The sequence below is a fragment of the Engystomops pustulosus genome, chromosome 2 (assembly GCF_040894005.1).
Source record: "Engystomops pustulosus chromosome 2, aEngPut4.maternal, whole genome shotgun sequence".
Taxonomy (NCBI): Eukaryota; Metazoa; Chordata; class Amphibia; order Anura; family Leptodactylidae; genus Engystomops; species Engystomops pustulosus.
The window spans coordinates 226,416,695-226,434,988 of NC_092412.1; the positions used below are offsets into that span (position 1 = coordinate 226,416,695).

An 18,294-nucleotide genomic window follows, 5' to 3' on the forward strand; every position below is an offset into this window, starting at 1 on the left:
GTAATAGTTGCCCTGATAATGTAAACTGTAAACATACAAATGTTTACAATATGTTGTAAACTTAGAAAAAGTGGAATGAGGAAAAAGAGTTCAAATGGGCAGGCAAAAAACAGTAGATATATGTGTTAGTATGCATATGTAAATATAACAATTGCTGTAGAGATGTAAACTGTAAACATAGAAATGTTTACAAGATGTTGTTAACTTAGAAAAAGTGGGATGAGGAAAAAGAGTTCAGATGAGCAGGTGATAGACAGTAAACATACTGGAGACAGCATTGTGTACATTCGATGACATAGATGACCCAACTGGTTTCGCAGTTTATGTAGCTGTGAATGGAAAAACTTTTTTCACTGCTGTAAGATTTGAAGGTCTGTGTTTTGGGCATGAGTTTGCATATGTTACATCTTGTACCGCCACAACAGAAACTGCCTTTATGGGTGAGCCAAGGAGTTTGTAATTCTTTGGATACGAAGACATTGGGTGAAAGTAAATTACCCAAAGTAACAGCTCTGGTGGGGACAAAGTTTATGCCATTGTCTAAGATGTTTTTGAGAGTGTCGTTATGGTGCAAAATGGGTAGATACTTTTTGATGATAGAAATGATTTGCTCGTATTGATTACTGTAACGAGTACTGAAATATATTTTTGTTTGGTTATTGGAAGTGTCAGGGGTTTTGTCTTTAAGGTAATGCGATCGCGGTTGTGCATCAGCTATCCTTTGCGCTCTTCTACATAGTGCTCTACTGTATCCTCTTGCTTTTAAACGAGCTTCAAGCTCTTTGCATGTTTTGTAGTAACTTTGTTGAGAGGAGGAAGCCCTTTTCGCTCGAATATATTCACCTATAGGTAGATTCCTTATAGTGTGTTTAATGTGATTGCTGTCTGCCCTGAGTAATGTGTTACCTGATGTTGGCTTTCTGTAAAGTTCTGTAGTCACTGTATTAGTGTCTGGGTGCCCGGACAGACGGACATCCAAGAAAGCAATAGTGGATTCCTGAAAAGCATAAGTAAATTTCAAATTAAATTCGTTATTGTTGAGGTACGCCACAAAATCGACGACTGTCTCCCGGTGTCCAGACCACACCAAGAGACAGTCGTCGATGTAACGCCCATACCATTGAATATCAGACAAAAACGGATTAGATTCGTGGTATAAGACTCGTTCCTCCCACATGGCGACAAAAAGATTTGCCAGGGAGGGGGAAAAACGGGCCCCCATGGGACACCCCACCTGTTGGAGAAAAAACTGATTGTCAAAGGTAAAAAAGTTATTGGACAATAAGAAATGTAAAACGGAAACAATGTAGTCCTGCAAAGTCTCAGGATACAGACTGTATTTAGCAAGATGATATGCTATTGCACTGCAAGCTAAGCCATGGGGGATTGAAGTATACAGTGCTGTAACATCACATGATAGCCATGTGTAGTTTTGTGACCAAGTAAATTTGTCCATTGCTGCGAGGCCTGCTTTACTCTGATGTCTCTGATGTAGGCGGGAAGTCGCTTAACAAGGGGCTGCAGAAGGGTGTCTAACCACGAGCCCAGTCTTTCCAGGAGTGAGTTGTTTCCCGACACGATTGGGCGATATGAATAAGGAAAGCTGCCTTTGTGCGTCTTTGGTAATGCGTAAAAATGAGGACATATCGGATGAGAGGGTAGAAGGAAGTCCATGGTGTTTGTATCGAACAAATGTAGATGCGAACCTTCTTGTAAAAGCTTCGTCGATGTTTGGGTAACAGACAGTGTGGGGTCCTTTGATAGCTTTTTTGTATGTGACACCATCGTCAGTAGTTGTAGACCTCGGATAAGGGGGGTACCATAGTGGTTCTGGATAAAGAATTATATCGTAGATCTTTCTACAACTACTGGACGATGGTGTCACATACAAAAAGCTATCAAAGGACCCCACACCGTCTGTTACCCAAACATTGACGAAGCTTTTACAAGAAGGTTCGCATCTACATTTGTTCGATACAAACACCATGGACTTCCTTCCACTCATTTTCCACAGGTGAGCTTACACTTTTGTTCTATCCCACCCTTTTGCATAACTACTATAATACTGCCCCCTATGTACAGGAATTTAACTACTAAAATACTGCCCCCTATGTACAAGAATATAACTACTATAATACTGCCCCCAATGTACAAGAATATAACTACTATAATACTGCCCCCAATGTACAAGAATATAACTACTATAATACTGCCCCCTATGTACAGGAATATAACTACTATAATACTGCCCCCTATGTACAAGAATATAACTACTATAATACTGCCCCCTATGTACAAGAATATAACTACTATAATACTGCCCCCTATGTACAAGAATATAACTACTATAATACAGCCCCCTATGTACAGGAATATAACTACTATAATACTGCCCCCTATGTACAGGAATATAACTACTATAATACTGCCCCCTATGTACAAGAATATAACTACTATAATACTGCCCCCTATGTACTGGAATATAACTACTATAATACTGCCCCTATGTACAAGAATATAACTACTATAATACTGCCCCCAATGTACAAGAATATAACTACTATAATACTGCCCCCTGTGTACAAGAATATAACTACTATAATACTGCCCCCTTTGTACAATAATATAACTACTATAATACTGCCCCCTTTGTACAAGAATATAACTACTATAATACTGCCCCTATGTACAAGAATATAACTACTATAATACTGCCCCATATGTACAAGAATATAACTGCTATAATACTGCCCCCTAGGTACAGAAATATAGTTACTATAATACTGCCCCATATGTACAAGAATATAACTGCTATAATACTGCCCCCTAGGTACAGAAATATAGTTACTATAATACTGCCCCCTAGGTACAGGAATATAACTACTATGCCATATACTACCACCAGCTAGCCCCCCCCCCCAGCATATATCTAGTCCCCACTGTATATAGCCAAACAGCCGCCCCAGTATACAGCCAGCCCCCCGAGTATACAGCCAGCCCCCTTTGTATATAACCAAACAGCCCTCTCCACCATACAGCCAGCCCCCCTAGTATATTGCCAGCCAGTCCCCCCAGTATACAGCCAGGCCCCCTATATACAGCCAAAATGTCCTCCCCTATATATAGCCAAAGAGCCCCCCCTAGTATACAGCCAGCCCCCCTATATATTGCCCGTCAGTCTCCCCAGTATACAGCCAGCCCCCCTGTATATAGCCAAACAGCCCCCCCCAGTATACAGAAAGCCCCCCTGTACATAGCCAGACACCCCCCCAGAATATAGTCAGAAGGCTCCCACCCCCTAGTATATAGCCTGCCCCTGCCCAGAAAATAGCCAATGTGCCCCAACCCCCTCCCCCCTGTATACAGCCTGCCGCCCCCCACCAGTATACATTACCACTGCATCATGATTGAATAATACAATACCGCCACACCACTACAACTGCATCATGACTAAATAATACGCCACACCACTATCATTACCACTGTATCATGACTGAATAATACCACCACACTGCTACCACTACCACTGTACCATGACAGAATAATACCACCACACTGCTACCATTACCCCTGCATCATGACAGAATAATACCACCACACCACTACCATTACCCCTGCATCATGACAGAATAATACCACCACACCGCTACTATTACCACTGCATCATGACAGAATAATACCACCACACCGCTACTATTACCACTGCATCATGACTGAATAATGCCACCACACCGCTACTATTACCACTGCATCATGACTGAATAATACCACCACACCACTACCATTACCCCTGCATCATGACAGAATAATACCACCACACCGCTACTATTACCACTGCATCATGACTGAATAATGCCACCACACCGCTACTATTACCACTGCATCATGACTGAATAATACCACCACACCACTACCATTACCCCTGCATCATGACAGAATAATACCACCACACCGCTACTATTACCACTGCATCATGACTGAATAATACCACCACACCACTACCATTACCACTGCATCATGACTGAATAATATGACAACACCGCTACCATTACCACTGCATCATGTCTGAATAATATCACCACACCACTACCACTGCATCATGACTGAATAATACCACCACACCACTACCATTACCACTGCTTCATGACTGAATAATACCACAACACTGCTACCTCTACCACTGTATCATGACAAAATAATACCACCACACCACTACCACTGCTTCATGACTGAATAATACCACCACACTGCTACCTCTACCACTGTATCATGACGAAATAATACCACCACACCACTACCACTGCTTCATGACTGAATAATACCACCACACTGCTACCTCTACCACTGTATCATGACGAAATAATACCTCCACACCGCTACCATTACCACTGCATCATGACTGAATAATACCACCACACCGCTACCATTACCACTGCATCATGACTGAATAATACCACCACACTGCTACCTCTACCACTGTATCATGACGAAATAATACCTCCACACCACTACCACTGCATCATGACTGAATAATACCACCACACCACTACCACTGCTTCATGACTGAATAATACCACCACACTGCTACCTCTACCACTGTATCATGACGAAATAATACCTCCACACCACTACCACTGCATCATGACTGAATAATACCACCACACCACTACCACTGCTTCATGACTGAATAATACCACCACACCACTACCACTGCTTCATGACTGAATAATACCACCACACTGCTACCTCTACCACTGTATCATGATGAAATAATACCTCCACACCACTACCATTGCATCATGACTGAATAATACCACTACACTGCTACCACTGCAAAATAATACCACTTAGCACATACTCAATAAAAGACAATACCAAAAAATTCATTCAAATTAAAAATGAAATTCTCTGCAGATAAACTAAGAGTTTATAATATAATTTTATCTGATTACTCACTGTCTACTGTCTTCTACATTATAACTTATAATGTAGTCTGGGATTCTTCATCCGGCATAACTCCTCCAGTTGTGATGATTCACCCTAGATGTCTTCAGCTCTTGGCAGAACATCTGTGCCCTTAAAGATACCACAATCACTGACAATATCATGGCACCTGGATATATATATACACAGCACCTGCTTACTAAAGCTATATATGGCAACCCCATTTATGAATGAACAGTACCCCTGCTTATAGGCCACTCGCTATACACTGCCATTTCATCTTTACAGTGACCACCCTATCCAAAACCACCGTTCTATACAGCACCCCTTTTGCCCCCTTAAAACAGTCCCCCCACATCCACTAAACAGTGGCTCTATACATAAACCCATCCTCTATAAGTAAATTACACCCCCGTCCTCTATACATGAATTACACTCCCCTGTCAACTATACATGAACTAAACCCTCCTGCGCTTCTATATATGAATTATACCCGCCATCCTCTATGCCAGTGATGGCGAACCTTTTAGAGACCGAGTGCCAAAATGCAAACCAGACCCACTTATTTATTGCAAAGTGCCAACACAGCAATTTTAGCATTAAATTCTGAAAATCTTCTTGCTCCGTGCTATACCACAGCTTTCAAGGGTCAATATCGTTGAGAGAAGGTGGGAAAATTCAGATTGCCATTGGAGCTTCCGTTGACAACCCAATGAACAGGAAGAATTGTGGGGCCAAGAGCAGCAACCTTTTCTTTCTGCAATCTCAGAAAGACCCAGATGCTTTACGTTCTGGACTACATGGCCCACAAGTCCTGTCTGGTGAATTTTGTGCTTGGGCAACAGCCTGAGTGCCCACTGAGAGGGCTCAGAGTGCCACCACTGCTCTATGCAGTGCATCTATACATAAATTACACCAACTGTTCCCTCTATATAGAAAATTACACCCCCTGTCCCCTATACATTGGCTTCTCTATATATAAAATACACCCCCTGTCCCCTATACAGTTCCCCCTCTATATATAAATTATACCATTCCCCCGTCCCCTATACAGTGGCTTTTTTAATATATAAATTGCACCCCATCCCCTATATCAGTGATGGCGAACCTATGGCACTGGTGCCAGAGGTGGCACTCAGAGCCCTTTCTGTGGGCACTCAGGCCATCAGCCTAGGACAGAGTTCACCAAACAGGACCAAATCCAACAAATCTTCCTGCAGTCCTAGGCAACTTATGAGATGCTACGCTCAGCACTATTTTACTGTAACACTTCATTGACTGTTTTGAACTGCTTGAAAAGTGAGAAGGTGTGGACAGGGCTGCATTATCTTTGGAGGTCCTCCTGCTGGACCCACCATTCTTCCTAAACAGAGAAACCCTGGAGGGAAGCTACAATGATAGTCTGAATTTGCCCACCTTCTTTCAACTGTATTGGTGGCATCAGGTGGCTGATACAATTAAAGAAGTGCAAGAACAGATACCAATAAGTTACTGCTTAAAATGGAACATTGGCATATCAGGGTAAATGAGTGGGTTTTGGTTGTAGGTTGGGCACGCGGTCTCTAAAAGGTTCGCCATCACTGCCCTATATAGTGGCTGCTCTATATATAAATTACATGCCCCTGACCCGTATACAGTGCCCCTCTATATATAAATTATACCATGCTCCCGTCCCATATACATTTCCCCTCTATATATAAATTAAACCATGCTCCCGTCCCATATACAGTGGGTCCTTTATATATAAATTACACCCCCCTTCCTTATACAGTCCCTCCTATAAATATATATAAATAACCCCCCTCTCTACTATACATTTGCTCCTCAATATATATAAATTACTCCCCCTCCCCTATACAGTGTTTCTTCTATATATATAAATGACACTCCCCCCTCCCCTAAACAGTCCCTTCTATATATATAACACCCCCCTCTCCACTATACATTTGCTCCTCAATATATATAAATTACATCCCCCCCTTTATAACAGTAAAATAATGAAAGTCCACTCACCTTTCCAGACGATGCCCTGCAGCGCTGTCAGCCTGGAAGACATGTGGCTTCTTCTCCTCCTCTGCGCGGCTGTAGTGTGGAGACACAGACAGCGCGATCCATGAGCCATAGATCGGCTCATGAAGGACAGAAGGTGCAGGCACTCTATGGTGTTAGTGCCTTAAAGATGACCTGTCACCCATAATTTCGGCACTAGGAGCTGCCTAGTGCTTAAACAAACGCCGCAGTGAGAAACCTCCAGTAACGCTATCTAACACTGCGGCGGAGTACAATGTAAACGTCGGACCGCTCGCAAAGCTGTCCGATGTATTCATGAGGGGGCGGGGTTGGGTCGTGGTTAGGGCCGGTGACTGCCGCATGATGCGCGGCAGTCACCGCCAGCCTATGGAGCGCACGGGGTGGTCCGCCGTCGCTATCCTTCTAACACTGCGGCGTTTAAGACCACATACAGATGAACGTATAGGCTGCCCCCATCTACATCTATGGCAGCCGATCACGGTGCAGGGACCATCTGATATCTCTGTGACCAAACTGCTTGGCTGGACATGCAGGGCACAAAGGTACCGATAGAGAAGCTAAAAACCCTAAACCAGAATAATTTTTTTTTTTTAACCGCCACTACGAAAGAGTTAATAAAATCTCTTCAATTAGCAATTAAATACCCCTAAATGATGTACCTAAAAAGTGGATCTCATCCTGAAAAAAATAATCCCCCATACATCCAAAAAAATAAACATTTTATAGCCTGTAAAATGTGACAATGCAAATCTGCTCTGCATGGCGCTCCTACCGTTCTGTACCCTGTCATGTGCCCATTCAGCAACACACTTGGGTATCAAACTTTGTGGAGTTATATATACATACCCATATTTATATTTATACGTCCCCACAGCAGCTGTGTGAAAGCAGACTTAAAGGGGTTTTCCCACAAAGAAAAGTTAGGCCCTATTAGATCAAGAAAACAAGAGGTCCAATCGGGTCCCACGTGCCTCCATCGCCCTCTCGCTGCGCTTGGTGATCTCCCTCAGCTCCATAAAGATAAATGGAGTAGAACGGTTATGTGCGGCCATCTGCTCCATTAATCTGACGGAGCAACGTGGGGTCCGACAAACCCCTCGTTTTGGTGATCTTTGGGGGTCTCAGCACTGAGACCCCCACTGATCAGCAAGTTAACCTTTCTTTGTGGGAAAACCCCTTTAAATTTATTTTCATGGAAGTAAAAAAAAACAACAACTGATGAATGTGCTTATACATATAGTCAGGGTGGGACTGGGGTGCCATGGGCCCACCAGTGAAGTTAATTCTGGGGCCCACCAACTGCTTCATGGATACGTGTGAGCCACCCCCATGTTTATTTTCATTGCGTTTCTAAACGTGCTGCAAATGCAAGGTGTGAATGCAGCCTGTGACCGTGTTCACACATTGGGGCTCATTTACTAAGGGTCTGCGGACTAAACAAACGTTGGATATTCCGATGATTACCGATTTGCGGGGGGGAGTGTGCGTCAAATGATCCAACGGATTCTGACTGAGCGCGGGATTTAACATTGAAGTTGTGTCGCAAGACAAACATTTACATGCACCAGGAAGAAGAAGGGGAACTCCAACGGACCTGAGCGGGGAAGCCACACATGCAGGAAATCGGGCGCACGACCATGATCGTCAGACAACGTTTAGCGGGGATCACGACAGGACCGGGTAAGTAAATGTGCCCCATAACGTTTTTTGTTGCATTTCAACGCTTTGGGAAGACGATCCGTTCCTCTTCTATTTGAATGCATTTGCCATTCAGCACACAAACTTCATATTTTTGCAACAAAAAAAAAAAGAAAGGAATGTGTGAACGCAACCTCAGGCTTCCTGCACACTACACTTGTGCCGCTCTTGGGATGCAAACAGTGGTTCCATGGAACATGGTTTGAGCGATGTTGTCATCGGCAGGTAAGTACATAATAATAGCCTGTCTGAACCGCAAACATGGTAAGGCCGTGTGCATAAGCCCATAGAAATAAATAGGGATATGTACAACATTTTTGTTTTTTAATGAGTTTTAACTGCATTGGAAACCGCAAAAAGGAAAAAGGAGGGGCTTTGCCAGAACACATATGTGTTTCTACTGAAACACTTGTTAGAGATTTTTATCTAGGACTCAAAACAGTCCTTACTACAGTTGCACAGGTGACGTTCAAATTAACACATTACTGCCCTGGGGCTTGAACACAAAACCAAGACACACGTCAGTCTCTTAGTATATGTAAAGATCTTCTCCCCGTTTATTTCACACACAAGCGCATATATCAAAAGACAGAGAATCATCAAGGAGGCGTGAATAGAATACTGTAACGCAGGGTAAGCTGGTAATACAGAGGCTGCGGTCACACGTAACGCAGGGTAAGCTGGTAATACAGAGGCTTCGGTCACACGTAACGCGGGGTATGCTTGTAATACTGAGGCTGCGGTCACACGTAACGCGGGGTATGCTTGTTATACTGAGGCTGCGGTCACACGTAACGCGGGGTATGCTTGTAATACTGAGGCTGCGGTCACACGTAACACGGGGTATGCTTGTAATACTGAGGCTGCGGTCACATGTAACACGGGGTATGCTGTTAATACTGAGGCTGCGGTCACACGTAACACGGGGTATGCTGTTAATACTGAGGCTGCGGTCACACGTAACACGGGGTATGCTGTTAATACTGAGGCTGCGGTCACACGTAACACGGGGTATGCTGTTAATACTGAGTCTGGGAGTTATAGTTCTTCAGTCCACTGTAATTCTAGATGTAGGTGCACATTGCAGGGATGCAAAGAGGTGCACTGTGTGTGTGTGTGTGTGTGTGTAAATGTGATGCACTTTTATTTTGTACTTTTTTCTTGTGCTAGAAGTCATCATGGGGGAGCAGCAGCTCCTCATCCATCCTGAGCTCCTGCCGCTGAGCAGCCTGCTGCAGCAGCAGCTGCTAGCTGATTGGTGGCCCCTGATGTCTGTCATGACCAGGAGGAAGGGGGCCCACTGTGACAACTAGTGGGCCCACGTCCTCTGGTCTGTGAGTAGTGACAGCTCACTGTCTGCTCCTCCAGTGTGGCAGAAGCAGTGTTCAAGGGGCTGAGGTGCTCAGTGCAGTGAGGAGTGAATATCAGGTTCTTACTCCTTCCTCACTGCCCCAGCGCTGCTGAGGAAAAAACAGAGAACTTGTCTCTCCCTCCTGCATGAAGTCGTCCTCCCACTATTCCCCAGGCACACTGGGACTCGTGTAGAAGCCTTGCCTGCCAGGAGGCACCACGTGCCTTTTTATAATGAGGGGGCGGAGGCAACAGGCGTTGGGCCCACCAGGGATTTCACCAGTATGCCGGAAGGCCAGTCCGACCCTGCATATAGTATAGGGCAGTTAACCCTTCACTCGCACTGCACAGTTTTGTCACCAGAGACAATGGTAAAAACTGATCCAAACACACAGAATGTTCTTACTGAATTAATATTTATTATTCTTTTACATAAGTTCATAAATAATGTTAGTAAAAATACTCCCAAAAAACAGGACACAGCAAATCCACAGCAAATGTAGCAAAAACTCATTGTACATATAAATATTTCATAGATCTGGTATCCTAGAGGCCGATATAATATCTGTGCAAAGAGGACAAATAAATGCTTTGTGTACAGAGAATGTACATAAATCTACAATAGAGGAACAAGATGGACATGATGATCACAGACAAACATCATGGGACCTGGACCTTACTGCCCTGGTGAACGCACTCCGAGGTCACAGACTGTTAGACCCGAGAAGCTAAGAGACTCATCCCATGACATTTCACTCATCCCATCTCCAGCCTTGGGAATGGAGCACCATGTTATTTAGGCAACAGAGGGGAGTAAATGAACAAAAAGGTTCAACTGACCTGTGCCCAACACTTACTGCTACCATCAATGGTGGAAGAGAATGGAAACACAAAGAGGAAGGAATGGCTTCTCTAAGTCCATCTGGTCACAATTCAGTAGTTGCAGTGGACAATTTAAAATTAGAGGAGCAAAACTAGCTCCAACCCTGTCCATGGCTTGGGTACAGCTTGTCCATTTCAGAGGATCCTGTTTCCCGTAATGGACAGGTACAATGGAGAGAAGCCAAACATACATCTGGTGAGGAGGCGGTAGAGATACCCACTGAGGGGATTCACCATGTTACTGGGCTCTGGATAGAAAGTACTGACAACTGGACTACGCCACAGCTCACACTGTATAACAATATAAATCTATATCTCTTTACAGTGGCATACACAAAACACAACAGGAGGAAAGGTGGGGGGAGTAACAGCGTCAGTACTCCTTGTGTCCTTTCATGAAAAACATCCTTCTTTGTAACAGTTCACATATTGGGTGAGGAGGGGAATATAAATTTCTTAAAAGTCTCCAGGAAAGGACTGGAGTGGATGTATACGGCCCTCACTAAGTCAATGGCCGCTGTCCAATGGTCAAGAAAGAAGCAGCTTCAGTGCTTTATAGATGAATGTCTCCAGGTAGAGCCCCACTTGGTCTTCCCACAGTGAAGTTTAAAGACAGCGGAGCCCTGGTGGAAAGAACACAAATAAGAGTCAATGATTGACTTAAAGGACATCATTAAAATACAAGGCTCCCTGAACCGGTCAGGTGATGTAGCCCGAGTGCCCCAGGTTAATTTGCATAACTCTATGTTTCCGTGATGGCGGCATATAGAGTTATAATAAAAGAAGTCCTGAGGAACATGATGGAACTTCTTATTAGGACACATCTATCAGTAAACTGATGGTAGATGTCCTTTACGAGGGTATCATGTCAACACATTTCTTGGTAGGACCCTTGAAGGAAGCTACAATGGTGTCTTACCGTTTCCAGGGCTTGACTTCCCGGCCATCTCTGCCAGTTCACCACCGGAAGCTATTCGACTTTCATTTAATTCTTTCAGACAGAAACAAAGCTACAAATAAAAAAATGTACAAAAAAGTTAATCGTAAATCAAGAGGAACATTCACCGTACAGTCCAAGACTGAAGGCATGAAGCAATGTCTAATCTGGCCTCTTAAAGTGTCCATACAAATTAGTGTATATATGGCTGAACTTGAGGCCCATCTGATGAGAGGAATAAGGCACCATACAAGGTGTCTGGCAGTGGCTTCCACCCCTCATGTCCAGGGCCTGTGGAGGATGCTCCAGGGAAGAGCTTCCAGATTCACAAGGCTCTGTCCACTGTCCATCAAAGTCTCCATTACAGCCAAGTGGATTGAGAGAGATTCATCTACTGGCGACCTATGGCCACATGTTAGCAAAGAAGGAACCACTGCGTAAGACACCATAGAGGACAATGGATGTCCAGCAATATATATTACTCCCAGACTATTGTAAGGGAGGACCCAAATCAATAAACTGGCCTGGTCCAATGGGAAATATGCCCTGACCTGGAGCGGTGGCTATACAAGGGACAATTCCTGACCCGTACATTATCAGGACACTCACTTATTTTGGTTTTCTCCTGACTTCACCCGGATTCTACAGATGTGTAGCTCTGTATCAGCAGCCAAACCAATAACTGGAGCTCCAGAAATTGTACCAGGGTTGTTCAGTCCCTTTTCAGCTTAATGGACAAGAGATCCCTGACGTCTTCTTCACTGTACACCAGGAAAGTGTTGGTGAAGTTGTATCTGATTTGCTTGGGTCTAAAAATAGATGAAGTTTTAGTTAAAGATCTGGCATAAGATGGAGCTTGTATGTGGGGGCACAATGAATTCAGTCAGAACTTACACAGTCAGGGGCAGAGGGATGGAGTCATTTATTATTCTCCTGCATTGGTCTCCCTGTCATGGATGTAGGTGAAGATGTGATAAACTATAAGAGTAGATGTCACCAGTCTATATGTATGGCAGTTTCCTTGAGTGATTGACAGCATTGGGGAAAGTTGATGAGACATCCAGTCCACGACTATTAAGTAGGCATAACTTAATACCAGGCTGTTACACTATGTAGGAGAACTTCCCCTCCCACTGTGTGAGATTACACAGGCAGAGGCAGGGGGAGTTATCAGGGCTGAGGGGAGACAGCATAACAGCCTATAAAGCTGCAGCGTGGAGAGGTACTAGTAACACACCTAGTAGCTCAGGTTCATTAGCATAATTATACAAGTTGATTTTAGAAGGAAGGAGGCTATGGATAAATATAAGGAGATTCCCACAGTTCTCTGGTTTATCATGATGTATTTAAGGCTGCGTTCACACAAGGCGTTTAGATTGCTTTTCAAAACACAATGTTAACGCAATGTAATTAGGTAAATCTCCTCCTCTGTTGTATTATGTTTTGAAAAGCAATGAGCAAAGAAAAGGATGAGACATATTGGTCACTGTATATACTATATACTTACTGGTAATCTGCAGGTGACCTGCTTATTATTGTTACCCCCATGACTGCTGGGACCACTTCGATCCAAAAAGCAGGGGTCCGGCCCTCACTTATCAATATTCACCCACAATCACTGTATTCATTACTATAGATTCAGAAATTACCGAGATCTGGGCTCAGGAAGCGCAACTCCTCTGTCTGACTAATCTCTGGTACCAGAACTGAAGCAGCACAGGAAGAACCGGAAGAAGCTGCAGGAGACATGAGCGTGGGATTGTGGTGACGTTAGTGATGGGTGAGGCTTGACATGGAGACCCTTAACCATCATCTCTACTCATAGGGAAGGGGTACAGAGGATTGTACAGAGGCATGTACTTACCTCGAAAATCTCTGCTCTCCTCTTCCTCCACTGCTCTTGCTGCAGAAAGATGAAATATGAGTGACATCTCTGTCCGGATACACACCGGAACAACAACCACCAACATCCCCCATTTCCCTTAAACTGCATTAAACACAATGGGGCACATTTACTTACCCGGTCCTGTCGCAATCCAGCGGCGCATTCTCCGTCGGGGATTCGGGTCTTCCGGCAATTCCGGTAGTACGCCCGATATCCACTAGGTGTCGCTGCTGCGCCGAGGTCCACTGGAGTTCGCCGGAGTCCACCATCCTATGCTGGGTGCAGGTAAGCGTGTGACAAGTGACACATTTTTTCTTTAAATACCGCGGTTTTTCCAATTTCCGTTGCATGCATGCCGGCACCGATGCGCCACAATCCGATCATGTGCGCTGAAAACCAGGGGCAATTTGGCGCAAATTGGAACAATTCGGGAAACCCGACGAAAAAGAGCCACCACTAGAGGGAGCTTGTTGCATACACTCTATAAGAGGAGTGATACACCCCCTGCAGTGAGCACCCTCTAGTGTCCTCTACTGGTAGAGAGAAAGTAAAACTCACGTCTTCTTCCTGCTGCGTCTCTGAAGACACTTTGGTGTCCACCACCTGCGCCTCGGCCTGAAGGAAAAATTAAGCAGATTAATCCTCTGTATCTGTATCAGTCTAGAAAGTTCTATACATGAAGATTGTCCTTGGTCATGTGCTGTGGAGACTGTGATTGCAGGAAGTATGTGCCCCCCACATGTCGTCCTCCCTACACCCCTCACTTACTGGGTAGACGGGCGGCTCGACCCCACCTCCTCCTCCTCCTCGGGTTCATCTTCCTCTTCACTATAAGACAAAGAACATATATGAAATCTTTATAAATACATCAAGATAAAAGTCTTCTCTCTAACTGAACAGGTTAAAGGTCATAAAGTTTGTGACCCCTTTCGCTGTGTCTTTGCCCGGGTTATAGACTTACATGGTGTCCAGTATAAAAGATGGAACCGTCCGGATCATCCTTATCCTAAAATAGAAAACACATCACCAGTTACTGGTGCCAAAGCCAAAAGTCCCAAACCAGCCTCATATGTTCCCCATATATACCCCCTGTGCCCCCATATATACCACTGTGCCCCCATATATAATCCCCCTGTACCCTCATATATAATCCTCTCTATATATATACGACCTGTGCCCTGATATAACCCCCCTGTGCCCTCATATATACCCCCTTGCGCCCTCATATATACACCCTGCGCCCTCATATATAATCCCCCTGTGCCCTCATATATACCCCTGTGCCTCCATATATATATGCCCTGTGCCCTGATATAACCCCCCTGTGCCCTCATATAAACCTCCCCCCCTGTGCCCTACTACAGAATGAGCCCCTTGCATACAAAGTCCTGTACAAAATAGACAGATGATGTAATTACCGTATCGGGGCTTCGGATCCCAGCACTCGCCACCACCAACTGTTTGGGGAATGTGATAAGATACATGAGGTATACAGTATATATATATATATATATATATATATATATATATATATATATACAGGTCCAGATATTCTCATTCGTAGATGCGATACGATAACAGAAAGTATTTCCACAGATGCAGCCAATGGGATCCCTGATGTTCTAGGCCCAATCTCTTTGAACTTCTGCTGCATGCCACCTATTCTAGATATAACTATTACATCAGTGAGAGGATTCATCTCGGCTTGTGCCACTTCCCAGAGTCAGGAATTTATTTCCTTCTACCCTAAATCCACGCCATGTTGACCCTGGACTAGAGCAGTAAGAATTAGGTAGAATAAATCTGGGTGCCGGATATACTAAAGGCCGGACCCTATTATTATATCCAACACAACGTACACTAGCACCGGGGGGTGGGGGTTATGTGGCCCCCTTATACGAGATAATAGTGCCGGGTCCCTCTGTGCACATTCATTTAAGGTTATTTGCATTCCTCAGCTATTGAGAATGTTTATATGCATGTTAGTCTGTCTGATTTTATTTACACATACAATAAAAGTTACGTTCTAGTCTGCCACTTTTCTCCCCTTCTTTTCCTTGGTATATACTAGTGGTGTACACCTGGGAAGCATTAATTCTGGGGTATTGGGAATACTAGTAATGGGATTGGTGCATGGTGCCCCCAGTCATGATGAATCCCACTCCCCATTTACTTGTCTCATGATATAGATGTGTCATGTACTTACTCCAATGTCTCTGCATCCTCGTCCTCCTCCTCTTCATCCTCACTGTCATTCCAGATGTTTCCATTTCTCACCATCTTCTTCCAATCCCCCTCCTCTTCCTCACTCTCCCTGATGTTAAACACCTCGACCAGCGTCTCCTCCACCTCCTCTTCCGCACTCTCTTCCCCTCCGATGTTCTTCTCCGCTCTCTCCCACAACTCCTGCTCCAAATCCTCCAACTCCCTGATGTTAAACTCTTCCACCTCTGTCTCCTCCACCTCTCCGATGTTCTTCTCCGCCATCTGCCACAACTCCTCCTCCAACTCCTCGATCTTAAAAACCTCCACCAACGTCTCCTCCATCACCTCGTCGTCCTCCATTCTATAAATAAATACGACATTAAGTCTCATGGACGTACACAATGATCTCTACAGACAAAGAGATGACATTTATCAGACATTAGTGGACAAGGGAATAGAAGTCATCCCCAAACCATCAACTTGTACCCAGAGCACTACCTAAGCCCAGAAGGTACAAAATATACTTCCCTTTCCCCAGTAAGTAAATAATAAAGCAGCTCTCAATATACAGCTGGCAGTCACCACTAGAGGGAACTCATTGTATATGGGTTTGGCAATGGCAGCTGTATACAGTGAGCTCCCCCTAGTGGTGGCTGCAGGAAAATACTTGATAGACCAGGGGAAGGCCCCCTCTCCCCAAAGGCCCCATAGCAGTGACATCACCCGTCTCTATAGTAGATACACCACCGCCCAGCTCATCCTTCTGGGCCCCCATATATCTATAGATCTCCTCTATAAGGAACATTATCACACATTGTACAGTCATAGGAAAGATGGACTTACCGCAAAAATCACACAATCACTAACCAGCTCCAATACTGTAAAAGATGAAAAGTAAAGAAGTGGCCATTATTGATGAGGAGGGGACATGATAGAAGACAATAAAGGACTCAACAGGAGCAGAGGATACATAAAACTTACCTCCAACACCTACAAAAAACCCTCAGAGGGCTGGAAGTTCCGCAGCTTCTTATATACCTGTGGAATGTCATAATGTAGGGGGAGGAGCCAGCGGAATATTCGTGATATCACAAGCACCAGCAGATTGCTGCATCCTGATTGGTCAATGTAGCAAATTATTATGCGTGATGTCATGACATATGGGGGAGGAGCCACCACCACCACAGCCAATCGCTTGTAGAGGAGATGAATACAATGTAGTGGATCTATAGACGGGGTCATTGTTTTGTTATTATTCTCTGGGTCTGTGGTAGCGCCCTGAGCAGAGGACATCACTTGTGGCCCTAGGAAAAGGAAGGAAGACCAGTATGGGGGCCACTACCACTATAGAAACCATAGCAACTGATATGGGGCCCCAGGAGGGACAAACAATGTACAGGCAGCCATCGCCACATACATTGATGATCAGGACATACACATGTACTATGGGGCTCAGCCTCTCCCTGTTACACCCAGGGCCATTACTGTAAAACAAGTGACTCCTATCAGGGCTCCGGACCTGAGCCCCCTCTCTATCAATGTAACTAAATGTCTCAAGGCATTTAGAGACCTAGATGGACCCCCCTCTTCCGCAAAAAAATTTGGCAACATCACACTGCCCCATACCCACTACGCCCGGCCTCCGAGAATATAACAGCTTGATATCAGCTACAAGCCGATATATCACATTTATATAAGGCCTCATATACATCATCGTTGTGTGTGCCCCATGTATTTCTATGGGCTCATACACACGGTTCTGGTTTCTATGGACCAGTGTATGAACTGGAGGATGTGTTGTTTATTATTTTATTACCACAAGAGCCATAAATAAAAGAAATTTTATCACCAAAATCCGCTTTACAATCCCATAAAGACGAACGTATAGGTTGCTTCCATTGACATCTATGATAGCCGGTCATGGTGCATTGACCACATGATATCTCACTGCATTGTGACCAAACTGCACGGCTGGACATGCAGGGCAAAGAGGTGCAGTTCGCTGCTATGGCAGCCCTGAGGTCCGATAAAGGACCCCAGGGCTGCTTACAGTAGAATACTGTTACATTGGCTTTCAGCATGGTCTAACAGTGCTGCTGTCAGCCTATGCAGAATGCTGAAGCTAAAAACCCTAAACCAGAAGTAATAATTTTTTTTAACCTCCACCAAGAAAGAATTAATAAAAATGAAACCCCCCTAAATGATGAACCTGAAAAGTGGATCTCATCCTGCAATAAATACTGATAATCCCCCATATGTCCAAAAAAATAAACATTTTATAGCCTGTAAAATGTGACAACGCAAATCTGATCTGCATGGCGCCCCCTTCCGTTCTATGCCAGGCCGTGTGCCCATACTGTAG

General features: G+C 44.5%; 1 protein-coding gene across 3 annotated transcripts; it reads right to left on the reverse strand.

Annotated features, from left to right (window-relative positions):
- Positions 1 to 10,422: 10,422 nt before the first annotated feature.
- Positions 10,423 to 16,979, reverse strand: LOC140119389 (uncharacterized). Of its 3 annotated transcripts, XM_072138360.1 has the most exons (11): positions 16,914 to 16,979; positions 16,776 to 16,810; positions 15,934 to 16,293; positions 15,146 to 15,184; positions 14,689 to 14,733; positions 14,496 to 14,555; positions 14,286 to 14,342; positions 13,707 to 13,745; positions 13,492 to 13,578; positions 12,452 to 12,651; positions 11,832 to 11,915 (listed from the first exon to the last, which is right to left on the reverse strand). In XM_072138360.1, the coding sequence occupies exons 3-9, from the start codon at positions 16,290 to 16,292 to the stop codon at positions 13,530 to 13,532; spliced, it is 648 nt and encodes a 215-aa protein (XP_071994461.1). In that variant the 5' UTR covers position 16,293; positions 16,776 to 16,810; positions 16,914 to 16,979; the 3' UTR covers positions 11,832 to 11,915; positions 12,452 to 12,651; positions 13,492 to 13,529. The 3 variants fall into 3 exon arrangements, with proteins under 3 accessions (XP_071994463.1, XP_071994462.1, XP_071994461.1); XM_072138362.1 differs by lacking the exons at positions 12,452 to 12,651; positions 13,492 to 13,578 and adding an exon at positions 10,423 to 11,528 and having other exon boundaries at positions 11,825 to 11,915; XM_072138361.1 differs by lacking the exon at positions 12,452 to 12,651 and having other exon boundaries at positions 11,829 to 11,915; positions 16,914 to 16,974.
- Positions 16,980 to 18,294: the final 1,315 nt, after the last annotated feature.